The sequence below is a fragment of the Helicoverpa armigera genome, chromosome 12 (assembly GCF_030705265.1).
Source record: "Helicoverpa armigera isolate CAAS_96S chromosome 12, ASM3070526v1, whole genome shotgun sequence".
NCBI lineage: Eukaryota > Metazoa > Arthropoda > Insecta > Lepidoptera > Noctuidae > Helicoverpa > Helicoverpa armigera.
In genome coordinates this window covers 6,530,506-6,546,152 of record NC_087131.1, presented here as the reverse complement: position 1 = coordinate 6,546,152, position 15,647 = coordinate 6,530,506, and the positions used below count along the sequence as shown (strand labels likewise).

Below are 15,647 nucleotides of genomic sequence, written 5' to 3'. Positions count from 1 at the left end.
CATTACTTATCTAATAGAAGTCCGTCACAACTTTATTACATCACAATAAATCTTTCACTTTTTATACTCTTTTCAATTTTATTATAACTAAAACTTTATTTTTATTAAGCGACATCTAAAGAAAAACATGAAAACTACAGCAACTGAAATTATGAAACCATGGAACTAGCTTGACAATCAGTAAACTGCGTGGTTTCATACCATTCTGATAGATGGCGCTGCTGCACGCACGAAACGACTGTACAGTACATTGTTTTCAGGGTTTTATTTGTATCAAATAGTTCTATATATTGTTGGTAGATGGCGCTGTAAACCTAACCTAAAATTATATATTTTACTTTATCATTTTCTACTGTTGTTATAAATCAAAACAAATCCATTTCTTTTGTAACGGAAGATACATATTTTGTGCGGTTAGTCACCTTATGTAATACCTATTGTATTTGTTTGTTTAGTACCAAGGAAAACAGTAGGTAGTGTGTAGTAGAAGGAACATAACCTAAATTCTTAAGAGGCATGTTGCAATTTTGTAAACAAGCTTTTAGCAGCAGTCTTTTTATCATAGCATGTTTGGTCATTAGGTATAAATAATAAGGTAAATAAGGAAACAAAAATTCAGTATAATGATGGAATTTATTTTCCAATATTTCAACGAAAGATTACATTTTTTTCAAAACAAAAACTTCTCACGATGTTAAAATTACAGTTATAACATGGTTTTTTCTACAGCAACAGTTAATTCAATGAAAGAAAATATATTCATGGCTCAATTCTACCTATTATCTATCAGCTTACTTCATCAAAATATCAGGCTCAATATGAGCTATCAAAATTCTCGACCGTCGGCCCTTGCTAGACTTTAATTGACAAGGTATTAAGGCAATCAAGTTAAAACTACATCTTTCTGTCAATAATTTCTTTATTCCTTCATTTTAATTATATCACAGTAAGGACCGGGCGAAAATCTGAATAATTATACTACAAAAGCAATTCGAGCAACTCAACATTCAACAACTAGGTCATTTGATATTCCATCGTGATATTGTTTGATATTTGATACTTATAGTCAATAATATCAGAAAATATTTGTATTTTATTCGAAATTTCAATGTCACGTTACACTTAAAATTGTACCATTATTCAGTCTCACTCGCAACACAAAATGAATGATCTAAAAATACTGCATCAAACAATAAGATGTTTCAAACCTCAGCTTTCACACAATATACATACAGTATGTATAAGTTCATAAAGTATTTTGATCGGAGTTCACTTACGAATACGATCATGTCTACAATAAGTTAATGAACTACGAAATGCCCTAATTAGTCAAAAATTACATTTAACAAGGCATCATAATTGTTTATTCATAATTATTGGATTTTCGTCACTAGTATGCGCGACCGCATCTTCCTAATTCACATTCATAGCTTTAAATTAATTAAACTAAATTCATTTGACTATCACTCTCATACGATCTGCAACGGAACAACACTCACAAGTCACAAACATCAAATTCTAATACTTAATAATACAATTTCTAGGCTTTAAATCACAATGAAGTGGTGAATGAAAAGAAAAATATTTTAGTTACATTGGTCATTAGAATTAATTGGTCGAAAAGGATATGTTCAGAAACAGTGGCTGTCGAGCCGTGCAGGTTTACAATTTTGATATTCGAGTAATGATATAAGTTGATGTTTTACAACCGTCGAGTTGAGGTTGATATCATCGCCTTTAGATCAACGCAGCGAAGTATCCTGCTTCAGCTATAATTACTAGTCCGTGTATTTAGTACACGTATATTTGTTTGAGCTGTGGCTTGAGCTCAGGCGGGATCGTGTAAACTTCCTGTTCAGGCTTCTTTTTCACTAGTCGCTTCCAACGACCACCGATGTTCTTGCGAAGACTGCGGAAACTCGCACGCTCGTTGCCGTGCGGCTGCATTAGATTGTCCTATAAACAAAAGAAAAACAATATTTAGTCTTGTTACGCCACATTCAAGACACGCACAGGTAGGTTTTTGACCCTGAGAATCTTTGCCAGATTTCAATCCCGTTATCGACCCCAATGCATTCACCACATTTATTTCGCCCCGCGTAAAATAACTTTAGACGTTACACAATACTATTCTGGAGTTATTTTTAAACCGTTGTCAGGCGAGGAAATAAAAGAAGCTTGTGCTATTATGTTCTGGAGGTAACATTTTTTGTCCAGATGATTGTAAAGACCTTTTGTTGTTGTATTTGGAAGTAGAATATAAGTAAAGTTCAAGTTTGTTAAGTTGGAAATAAGCTCTGCAACTTGACTAGGAAGCTAATATTGCAAGGCAGAAGTAATGTTGAGGCCAAACGAGAATGAGGCAAGCCTTGAATACGCTATTCAAAGACACATTAGCATTATCTACTTCCTGGTGAGCCGTCTTGATATGTGGTCATGCAGACGTTGTACAAACATAGTGTACGATTCGATATAACAAATCAATGGGCCGTTTCGCAGGTAAGCCTCGCCTCGGGAAACGGTTATCAGAGCGTGATATTGGGGTCAGTGTTTTAACAAGTTAAAAATTTACACAGACGTTTGCATTAGCCTCTTTTGTTCGTCAGACGGCAAGAAAGAAGGTCGGAGCGTTACGACATGCTCGCCTTGTGCAGCTTTCTATTCAACGAGCGTGTCCCGACATTTAAATTTATTTCGCACTTAGATATCGTGTCTACGTGTTCCACCAACTCTCTCTCTTTCAGTGGCGGGGAGGGTCGAACCAGTCACGATTTCTTTCGAATTATAATGTAACGTTTCTTTCCCAACGTGCAACTTTCAATATTGTTTGTTTGTTATCGAGGCGAACGAGGATTTACGAATAAATTGGAATGCATTGCAGCTGGACATTGAAGCTCGTTAAACAGTATTGGGGTCAAGTATAACGACTGGAACTGGTTTTGATGCTTGAAATAGTTAGTTGGCATTAAAGTTTGGAATTGTTGTTGTTTGTATTGAAGTGTTGCGGGTACATACCTGATCGTGAGGATAGACGTAAGGCGGGGGCAGCGGCGGCGGGAACTGCCACAGCGGCTGCTGGCGGAAGGCGAGCGGCTCCGGCTGAGTCGCAGGTGCAGCCTGGAGAACTTCAGCTGGGTGCACCGAAGCCGAATGCTCCTCTCGCTTGCGCAGCTTGCTGTGGACGATGCGAATCGCCATCATAGTACCGTTGTTTCCAACCATTGTTGCAAACGGTCCTTCGACGCAAGAATAACTGATCACACTGGGTTGGATCACAGGTAACAAGTTCCAGTCAGACAGTCACAACATTTCAATTTCACAGTTTTCACTCAACTCACAGCCGTATCGCGGTCTAATTGACGCGTGAAACTAAAAACTAATTTAAATAAATTATCACAATTATTTTGTTGTAATTAGGCTATTGCACATATCACTGTTCGTAGGAACGCGCGGGAGACCGCGTTACGCGAGCTTCAGCTGCGCGGTTGGTGACTAGAATTATATCGTGAAGAGTGGCCGGCAGGTGCCTAGCAAAGCGCTCGCTCGTGCCAAACGACCTCTACGGAGTACTCCATGCGTCTGAGTTGAAGTAGAGGGGCGCGCATGGATTTTATAGACGCGCATATGACGCGGCGTCTGCGCGGGCAGGGGGGGCCGGTTGACGATATGACCGTTTTCCGCGAAAAACTACGAATGGTGGCGTGGCGGCGCCCGACGCTATCGTATCGTAGTGCTCATGACGCACCAGAAGGCCCGACCGTTGGTTTGTCCCGATTAACCAACATATTATTATAAAATTTATCTATTCAGAATTTTAATGGTAAAATTATTTTATAACGTGTGACGGCTGTGAGTGAAAAACCTGTTGATTTAATATATTTTGTGACACCAGTTATTCTTGCGTGCTTCTGGACCTGATTCAAATACATAAAGGAGCATTTTAATAACGAAGAACTGTTTCATGCGGATGTTACAATGCATCATTTCAGGAATTAATAGTACTACATAAAACAAGATCACGCACTAAACAGTTATAGTACTGTTAGATTCTAGCTGGCTTGTTACTGATAATACAAGAAGTAAGTAAACACTGAACACGCCCTCATTAAAACAGCTTTAGATATAAAAGTAATCAAACGTGCTCGTATCGATCCCAGAGATAATAATAAATCAGAGGGAGTTCTGCATTTCACCATTAAACGAGTTCAAAGTCCACAATATAATATGTATAGTAAAGTATAGCTAATACTTTACGCACAGCTGGGTTTATGGATAAAGTAGACGCACTAAACGCTGACGTTGCATCTCTTTCCGACCAGCACTTACATTCACAGGACGGTAAGGGAGGCTCGAGTTAAAAGCTTTCGACTCCAAAAGTTAAAGTAGGGCTGCAGGGCAAGGGAGAGCGCAAAGGTGCAATGCCCTTAGCAACGACTAACTTAAGCAAAGCTCCGGGCCTTTGACTCGAATAGTGCCTGGCGGGGTAAAAAACACAGGTAGTGAGCCATTATGAGTCGTTACCCTTGAGATACGTCTAGAGGATATTGTTATAAACAGAAAAAAAACTACCAGTTCGTGCGAAGAACAAAAGACGAAGATTATTTTGCGATACAATCGAATCATTTGGATAGACGAGAAGATTGTATTTCAAGATCCGAAAACATCTGTTGCTAGCCACCCATGCATAATACTGTTATGGACAGAATGATCACTACCTATCATGACACAAAAATCGATTTCAATGTCGTGCAGATGTACCATAACATTTTGGAAACTATAAATACTTGCATTGCTTTGAAAGGTATAACTAAAATATAAACAAATATCGATGCAACGATTGCTTTTTCTACCAGCTGTAATAAATATTATGAATATATAATCAGTCCTAGTATAATCACTTGCATATTAATGAACCCAAGTTTTCTGTTTATCGCAACTGACAAAGACTTGCATTGTATTAAACTTAGAGATTTATATGGTCGTGCGTACGGTGCATGATTGTTTGACATTGAAACGTAAATAATAACATTTACGATGTAACAAATCACTGTTTTGTGTACTCGAATGCTATGTCATATTTCGTTATCAATTAGTCAGAGCAGAAATTCGAGGGATGCGTAGTGAGGTCATTAAGATAAGTTTTGTGTCATAACTTCAATAACAGATGTTATATACATACTATTAGGTATATCAGTTCAGTGAATTAAGGAGGTACTCCTACTTATTTGACTCACTGTTGTGTAAGGTCATTAGTCCCGGTAAGGATTTTGAGGAAAGATACTCCTACAATTTTACAAAGACCTCAGTATCAAACCAACCTATCAGTCCTGTTATGAGAGAATTCAAAACTCCAGAACTTCGTCCGAGTTTTAAATGATGTTTTCATATTCATATGACCGATGTGTAATTTATAAAACATTGGTGCAATGACAGAACATCGACATGAAGGCATTGAGTTTAATCAATCGATGAGTGATGGCTTTGGCCAGAACGTTCCAGTTGTCAACAGTTTCTCTTGTCTGTAACCGTTTTATCAAATATCAAGCACGCTGTTTATATGTGGTTCAGTATGGCATCATAGTTAGTTACCAAATATTTTTCTTGACCTCTTCTTGCGTCAATCGGAGGCTTTTGTATCATCCACGATGTTTACGAATGTGTAACTATGGAGTGCTACTTAGTAACCAAAGATTTTTTCTGACCTCTTAGTGCGTCAATCAAAGGCTATCTATTATCGCTTATTATTTAATTTGAAACAATATGTATAAACAGCAGTTGCCGTAGCTTCTAGTATATTTTTACAGTTTGTAACACGTAATTTTTTGTTTTTATTGAGATATGCCTTTTGGACTCATTGTTTTTCTTTTCAATCAAGCAATTAGGTACAACAGCCCCTTCATGACTCCCATTGAAGTTACTGGAAGACAAAATAATAAAAGCCATTCAATGTGTATTAATAAATGGTTATTAGTGATGTTCGTTTGTTACCATTGACGTCAAGCCATATGATGGGAGTCAACAGGGGTAAATTTTTAATAAGTCTCCTATAACAAACAACGGAATAAACTATAGACAAATTAGACCACATTCATTCATGAACAATTTCAAATTGAAAGCTGTATCGAAATTTGATTGTATTCAAATTTCATTCATCACAACAGACCGCATCTACTTATCTGTCACTAATCGATTGTATTAAACTTTCGAAACTTTCTTTCCTATCTTCAAATTAACGTACCTACTACTAATCTTTATTCGCGGCCAATCTAGCCTTGATGTAGGTACGCAGGTAATCATTGTCTGATCTTGGATGCATTTCTTGGCAGAGTTTTGTTTACAGCGTGCACGTCTGTGTTTACGGATGGGTCGCCATACAGGTTACTCTGATATTTGAAGAAAGTCGTTACACCTGCACACTTGCACCTGGCCTATCAGTGTAGGTTAACATGTTACCGATATAGATAGAAGGCTATCATGATCAACCTCCGCTCTGTTTAACCTTTTTTGTTACGACGTAGTATGTATACTAATTAGTTTTCTACGTACACTATTTATGAGTTCCGTTTTATCTACCTGTCATTCGCTTCCGCATGCCCCGGCAACTACTTCCCTTCTAGCGGACAGTCATAAATCATTGAATTATCTATCAAACCTATATTGAGAGGAATTACAATAGTAACGGACTTGAAATTGTAGTAAAAATGTTTCAGAATGTCTGCTGAACTATTCAATTATGCAGCATGAATATTAATGTGCCTTAAGTTATTTGGTTCTTTCAAGCATTATTCGTCAGAAGCCATTGTACGACTGGCCACGACCTTGTACGTTCCTTTCGGTCATCATACTATTTTTACTGTACATAGTAGATATAGCTCCACTATCAGGTTTTTGTCAGTCAACGGTAGCAACATTCTGACTCATTCAACAGAATTGTTGGATTCTGAATAGAATGGTGTACGTCGAATAAAGTGACCAATCACTGAACACGGAAACTTCAGAACGGCACAAAATTAAAATGTTCAGTTATTTTAAGTGTCCGTTCTTTTAAGAACATTCACATATAGACCGGTGTACGACCAATTGCAAGGAATTCGCCTTGACCATATTGAAGACATTAACCTTCAAGCATAAGAAATAAGACTAAACAGGTTTTTATTTAAGAAGAAAAGTATGTTTTCGTGGCAATACATAAAATTATAACCTCATTCTGTATGAAAACGTCTGCAGTATTGTAGCATAACTAGGAATTCAACGGGTTCTCTGGTGGTAATGTAACAATCTGGTGTTGTCACTGCCATTGTGCAACCATTGTGTGATGTTACCAGTTGTTAGTACTCAGGAGATTAGTCGAGGTATTCAGTTAGCGTCGTACCAGAATGCAGAACGATGAGAATTACCCGCGCTCGAAGGGATTGTTCCTATCCCTTCCGCATAGGCAGACGATGGTCTTGTCAACGGACAACACGATCAAGGAGTTGTGTTCTAGCACCACGCCGACTTCGCAGTTTTCCTCTTTGCACTTCATCGCCTCGACGGCGATAGGAGAGAAGAGCATCGAAGCGCGTGCACAGACACTTTACAGACACAGGTTATAAGGAGACTTGTGAGTAAGGACAGTTGAGGCAAATCGCCAACGTGAGCCGCGCGAACGAGTGTTTTGGCGCACTCCGGCAGGCAGCCGGTGCGAGTTTTCAATACACACGGCCGTGCCGACGCGACGGTGACTATTTGACTGGCTGAGCGGCGTTCGTGGCGCCGGCCACCACGCCTCGCGCAGCGGTGGGTGGCGACTGAACACGCACCTCTCCCGTTACCTTATTGCGATGTTATGGGGACCGACCCCGCACTGCGAAAGCCCTTCGTAATAGTCCGTCGCGTTACCGTAATTTGCATTCATTTCCACCTATTTCCATATTCAGGAAACTCCACATTTACAATGCGAACAACGGCCAAGTCCCAGACGTGAGCGATCCATTATCCCGTCATTTGCATACACCAATAACATTGGACACACACTTGAACACAACATTGGAGTACAAGAACTTGATAAGGATAGCAAATTAGCACATTATTTTCTTCAGTCAAACGCGTCTTTCAAATTCAAATGATCTGTTCAAAGACGGCTTTGTTATATGCTCGTCGTGGCTTAACTGAAAACAGTTGGACGTCAACGGATGTCGGCCCCCGTGTATTGCATTCATACATAACAAATAGCGTGGCCTGTAGGAGACAATCGAACAAGAATTGTTTATATGTAACACCACTGAATTTTTTACATCGCTTTACATAGAATTTGTTTGTTTGGTTAGTTAAAGATTTACAAAGACATTAAGTACATTTTGATTTTGACGGCATTTTGAATCATATTCAAGTGTAAATTGTCAACGTTATGAAACGTTAGAAACACAGAGAAATGAAGAGGACACATCGAACCATTAGAGAGTGTTCGATCACACATTGACGTCAGAGCTTACACAGCTTTCTGTTATGCAAAGCAGGGAGATAATGTTATTGCTAGACTAATAGTATTGTTATGTACGATTAGATAAGCTTACTTTTTTTGACATGATGGTCAACCACTAAAATAGCATAGACTGATAAGATGGCGATACTGTAATCTAATTATAAATTACATGCTGGATACCCGCAGGTTTACCAGCAAAGAACGCAAATACTACTAGACATACGGACAAGAAACAGAGCATTAAATTATATCATACCAACACTTAACCACATTACATAATTGTAATTAAGGAAGTCATGCAAGGCCACAGCCAATGGCAATAATTGATAGCAAACCAAGTATGTTTGAATTGGTAATACACCATCAACCCATGCATTGATGTCCTCGTCGTGGGAACGCCATGCCCTGACAAGTTAGCCATGGTAGATGGTGACAATAGCTGACCTCGTTGTTACTGGCGCGGCTACATCAGAATTGTTATATTCAATGGTACTGCAGAGGTTACACTTAGTGGGAATCCTCTATGCACAATAGTACCAATAATGTACCTTCTTATTGTAAAAATCACAGTTGACAAATAACTGGATTCAATAATCAAAAATACAAAATATGGAAGCAGGATCGTTTTAAAAGTGAGAACAATTAAAAAGTACCTATTCCAGAAGTAACCCAGACCAATAGGAATGCTCGTTCATCATCCTCATCCTCCGAGCCTTTTCCCAATCATGTTGGGGTCGGCTTCCAGTCTAACCGGATTCAGCTGAGTACCAGTGCTTTACAAGAAGCGACTGCCTATCTGACCTCCTCAACCCAGTTGCCCGGGCAACCCGATACCCTTTGATTAGACTGGTGTCAGACTTACTGGCTTCTGACTACCCGTAACGACTGCCAAGGATGTTCAATGACAGCCGGGACCTACAGTTTTACGTGCCATCCGAAACACAGCCAATGGTGTCTAAGATATACTTAGAAAGTACATACAAACTTAGAAAAGTTGCATTGGTTCTTGCCTGACCTGGGATCGAACCCGCGCCCTCATACTTGAGAGGTTGGTCCTTTCTTTACCCACTAGGCCACCACGACTTCTAGGAATAGGAATGCTCGTTACTACAATAAAACACAGGAATGTAAGGAATTTAGCATTTTAGAAGCACTCTAGACGTTTCGTAAACGAATCAAATTCTGGGTAACTGAAGGTTGAAGGAGTCAAATGCACACTACACCAAAACAATTATCGCAAGTTTATTATCGCTCAAATTCTCTAAAACCGCAATCTTTTCTATTCTAAGCAAAACTGTTAGCTGATCGTAAGCAATTTGTGGAAAAAGATTGGTTCAAAACTATTTGCGGATATAAACTTCACCGATATATTGCCGAATAAAATTGAATCTCCCATCTGAGTGATGGGAAAATTCTTTTAACTCAAACTGCGATTTGACCGCTGTGATTTGCGATTTTAAAACGGTACGGTTAACAAAAATAAACAGAGATCATTGTAGTGTCCAGACGGGCTGGTGAAATTTGGCAAACGTCCAGTCTAACGTTGATACCAAACCTTGGGGTTCTTTATGCGTTAAATTGCAAATTTTCTAATAATAAACACCATTATGCATGCGTGTTATATAAATATTATCATAATTCAACTGAGCAACGCCTTGAAATAGTTCTGTTAGGCTTTTTATATTATTACATATTTTAATTTTTTAACGGGAATCCAGAATTGTTGAAATGTTTATTTGCATTCATAGCATTTTCGTCTACGCTTCATAACTTCAAAAGGTGACTTCATACGTATATAATGTTTTGATATCTTAGGTTCTTATAAATATACAAATATACACACAGTTTAACTAAATGAGAACAATCAACGTAAACTTTCACACGGCAACAATGATGCCCTGATCCCAGTTTCTAGAAAAAACAACGTGACATAAAGTGACATAATCAAAAACATGTGCAAAACAATTTAAAAAACTCGCAATTACCCGACTGCGGGATTAATTAGCGTTGCAGATCCCTACGCGGAAATAACAATTAACAAAGGACGTGGCTTATTAAAAACTAACGATTACTAGGAACATCTGGTGCCAGCCAATTGGCTATATGTACCCAGTATTCACAAAGCAGACATTAAACAAAATTAAACATACCTAGTGATATAACCAATTCACTCGAAATGTAAAACCATGAACGATACTTTTATTAAAATGCATCATATTATGTCAGATAAGAACATTGAATAAGTCATTAAGCCGTCATAATCAAAGCTACAGATATAACACTGAAGGTGAAAATAATAAAGTAGCCATATTTTATTCCGATTAATATCTCGCCAAGGCTTTCAAAAGGCCGCCACCGGTCGATATTCTCATTGACTATACCCACTATTGATCCTGGCTCACTCACGTTGGAATCGGCAAAGTGTGAAGAACCGTAACTGGATGAAACCAGTTTCACAATATCTGGTTTTATTCAGTATGCCCTATTTGAAGAGTACTTGTATTGTGGGTAGGTACATGTAGGTATGTACTGGTGAAACGTGACATTGACTTTGCTTGGACAAGAATCTAATAAACGATAATTATTTCCTTGTTCGGAATTAATATGTCCGGTTCACGACTTAATGCCTAGCTAAACTAGGCAAATTCGGAAAATTTTTGAAACTGCAGGATAAGCAAAGGACTCGTGATATGAGTTTTCTTTTCACGTTAGAACTACGCGAATTTTTAAAGCAATAACTTAGCACCTACTTATTTGCTAGTTTGACATGTAAGTGTTACTTGGAATACTAAGAAGCGAAGGTATTTTGTTCCAACAAAGCAACTATTTGGCAATGACTATTGAAAGTAATGTTCAGATTATAATGTATGGTTGGCAAGAGATATCGCTATATAGCCGCAAAAAGTTAAACAGAAAGGGAGAACCAACGTCAAGTGGTAGTCTATCATTAGTGCCATCGATTTACTTGTACCTACACAGTAGAAAAACCTTTTTACTCAACTCCAGATTTAAAAATAGCTCCGTAGTCACATTATATCCCAAGGTACTCATAGCTTAAGCAACTGGCCGTATACTTGTTATAAGCAAGGGCAGAATTGAACCTTCCTTAATGATGTTAAAACATCCGCCCGTTAAGGGTTTTTATTAATTGCCTTTAGAAAATCTTATGGAGAACTACTTAATGAGATTGAAATAGATAAACACTGATAAATTTGGCTTACTAAAACTACCGAATATTAGATTTCGAATTGACTATAGTGCACTTACTAAGATAAAAAATTAAGGTAAGTACTTACATTTTTCGAAACAGTTTTTTGAAAGCACGTTTTAAAACAACACTTAAAACAATCATTTTGAAATAGTATAAATATACACAAATAACAATTAAACACTGGAGGCAAGTAGGATGCCAGTCGAAGAAATAAAAGTCAAAAAAAAACAAAGAATTAAAAAAGATACAGACTTCTACAGTTGATAACCTATCAGCTCAAACTGCAAACCCACCAGAATTGAAATGGGTCTTGGAAAGAAATGGCCCGTTGAGGGTAAATATTTATTATTCATTTTATAACTACCCTCAAAATTTTACTAAACACGGCTATTGATTCGTTCAGAAACAATGATAAAACTTTGACGGCGACTTGCCCATGTCTAGGACATATGAAAAAACAAACGAACGATTTGTTTGGAATTCTAAATTCTCATCTACTTGATAGTTTATATTTTCACAACAAATGTTTGGGTTTCACCAAACAAAATTATTCGGAACGCTGACACATAAACATTACATAATTGGACCCGGATTTGGATGTCAATCAGAAATAGGTAGACATTCAGTCTATTGTATTACTCAGTGTTCGGAATAATTTATCGTCCCTACAATGATATTAATTCAAAGCTGCAGAAGGCGAATGCCAAACTGGTTTTACATGAATAATCTGGGCAATTCATCATATGTAGATGTTTGGAAAATCAACAATTTGCAGTGAAATATTTTATTGACATAATTTAAAGGAGTAAGTTTTCTATCTTTATGTAAGTATGCAAAAATTAGGAGGTTAACGACCCATGTCCATTATAATATTTCTTGATTTTTGACTGTGCAAGAGGAAGCGAAGCATTTTTTTACCAAACCAATATGAGAAGTATTGTTTAGTTACCATACAAAGTGAATAATGATAAACTGAGTTATAGAACACCAATGATTAATTCTGAACATTCAGAGTAATTCTCTTAACCGCCTCTAAACTTGTGTTAACCCAACAATTTACATAAAATATACCGACGCTAATAAGCTGCTAGAACCATAATATAATAGACTCGATTGTACTCAGATCTTTAGACATTTAGTAAAATTATTTTCGTCGAAACCTAAAACACGAAAAAGCCAACTAAAATACGTTTTAAAAATTTAAAGCCAGATTAAAGAAGATTTTGTATACACATCGAAAGATTTATGGGTAGCCCAAACATAGTACAGGATGATTCACACAACCTAGTCACGATAAAAGTAGATGCAAGTACTCGAAACGAGGTTCATTTCGTAAAATCCTTGAAGTAACCCGGTACAGATGTTCTGCCATTCTATTGCCTTGACGTTTATGATTAGTCTTGAATTGTGAACGCTGCAAGCCGCCATTATAATTCATACGTCAATCACGTCATCGGCATATTGTGTAATATTGTACTCAAACATTTCAATATGGACATAACAGTTAATGAATACATTTCATGGTATTTGAAGCGAATAGTGAGAAATGTTATGTAAGTTATCGATAACGGAATGTGATTATAAGCGGGAGTAAACTATGAGTTTTGTGTTCTTATTTGTTATAAGCCTTTAGAGGTTCCTTAGGATGCCAAGAAACCGTTGCAGTTCAATGTAATCATGGATGCATTGACAGACCAATGCAAATTCATGATAACTTACTAACTTGTTACACTTCTCCTATTTTCCTATTATTCTTTTTCTTCCTGTTCTAATTAACTAAAGCGCAAAGGGAGGAAATGTCTCAGATGCTTATATTTTCTTACAAAATACATACAGACTAAATAAAAATACGATTACGTCTGTCGCTTTTACGATTCTAGAAGGACCATCGAATCGGTTAACGTCACCAAATGACAGTACTGACTGGGAATCTGAAGAATCACAAAACTCTGTCAATTTGCCAAATGTGCAGTGCTACGTATGAATTGCACACTTAAGGTACGTTTTAGATGCTAGCTGCCGACTGCAACTGCCGACCGCACTTGCAGTGACACCATGAAATTAGTCGATATTTGAGGGCGACTGTTATTGCTAACGCCGTTTCGATCCAAACGGTTTTATGTAAATACATACATACAAATCAGTAGTGCAGCTGTTACCCATTTCATGCGGTCGCGGCACGTGCGGTCAGCAGTTGCAGTAGGCAGCTAGTATTAAAAACGTACCTTTATAGCAGGAACGTCTTCTTATATAAAATATTGCGTACTTCCTATAAACAATCACACGTGTGTAGATAAGTTGATCGAGTCATTTGTTTTATGCAGATGTAATAGCTTGTCTACATTATACCTACGACACGGCAAGTGTTTGAAAAATCTGTTACAAGCAAAACGATTGCTAATATGACATTTTTTTAATAAACTAATTACAAAAAAAAACTATTCAATTGCAACATGGACTTTGACCATATTAGTAGTTAGATTATAGGTAGGTACTTAAACGTCGAAAGTACTTTAATTAGTTAGTTAGTTACAGCCTATTTATCGTCCCACTGCTGGGCACAGGCCTCCTCTCACACGGAGAAGGATTGAGCATTAATCACCACGCTTGCTCAATGCGGGTTGGTGATTTCAGACTATATAGTCCAGGTTTCCTCAAGATGTTTTCCTTCACCTTTTTATCAGCCATTACTTTAATTAACAGTCTTTTATTTCTCTGTTTGTAAGAATGGTTTTCGTGTTAACATTTTCGTACCTTCCACTGAGAGGTATATTTCGTAACTGGTTAAATCTGAAACTAAATTCAACCCTTATGTGTTTTTCGAATGTTAAAGATGAATAATGCAAAAACATGATTATTTCACAGGATATGCATGTGGGACACTTCCTTTCTAACGAAAATAGCTGCCATATGGCAGTTAAAGTATTTGCAAACGTGCCCAGGCCACGCCCACTTTTGCTGTCATGAACGACATCTGTAGATGTGTGTGTGAATGCTTCCATGTGTGCTGTATTTATTACATCCTCTGGTAAAGCTGACATTTCCAGTGATCAAGTCGATTAAAAAAAAGGTTTTATTTTATTCAGATAACCGATACGAGAGATGGATGGATTAGATATTGAATCCGCAGTAAGTTTACCTGTTCATTATCCTCATTTTAAACACTAAATTATAAAGTGCTACTAACTCCAGTGAATTGAACACCTTGGTACAATACGTTCCGGGTGTATGCTATTATTCTAACACAAATTCTTTTGAAATTCAGCCACAATAGGCTAAGGCGTTGACTTGTGATTGAGAGGTCACGAGTTCAATCCAACCCCCGTTAAGTGTTTGTCGTGAATTCAAAAGCTATTCTTATAAAAATATGCTTATTAGTAGGTAATGCTCCAATAGTCAATTGCAATGTAGGTAAGGTTACAGTAACTAGAACATTGACGCAAACTAGGATTATCACCTGCAGTTAAACTTCTTTCTATTTTGAATGTCCGAATTATTTTCTATAAAATATGATAACAGGTCATTTATCTTGTCAAACATTTCCTCAAACAAATGCAATAGCTCAATAAAACTGTAACATTACAGTTCTGACGTCAGTATTTGATAGAAGATTTTCATTCCCGTAAACAACTTATACAACATTATTTTTACCCAGACAAGCATTACTATTTGAAATCTCACTACGTATTCTTCTATGACTTTAGAACAAATTTCGCGCATTTAATTCCGTTCTAGAAAGATCATTCTCGAATTTTAACGGTCAAACGGTAAAACTCCCGCCAAGTTCAACAATCCTTAGAAAAAATGAGAACGTACAACATTTTATTCTATTTATACATATAGAAAGCTTATTGAAGTAATATTATTGGATAATAACGCGAAATTTGGCTACCACTTTGATATTATAGGCAATACTCTTTGATTTAGTGCTCATATCAATCAGTAGGAACAGTTACCAATGAAAATAAATAT

The 15,647-nt window shown here is 37.3% G+C and overlaps 1 protein-coding gene across 4 annotated transcripts in view; it reads right to left on the bottom strand.

The window, feature by feature from the left end:
* Positions 1–614: 614 nt before the first annotated feature.
* LOC110373722 (uncharacterized) overlaps positions 615–15,647 on the bottom strand; it is a 190,206-nt gene continuing 175,173 nt past the window's right edge. For 3 of the 4 annotated variants that reach the window (XM_021331066.3, XM_021331073.3, XM_021331080.3), the window contains 2 exons: positions 3,016–3,175; positions 615–1,956 (listed from right to left, as the gene is read on the bottom strand). In XM_021331066.3, the coding sequence (XP_021186741.1) occupies positions 1,792–1,956; positions 3,016–3,175 (325 nt within the window). In that variant the 3' untranslated portion in view covers positions 615–1,791. Of the gene's footprint in view, positions 1,957–3,015; positions 3,176–7,397; positions 7,697–15,647 lie in introns of those variants that run through there. The other variant, XM_021331089.2, reaches the window with a different exon arrangement.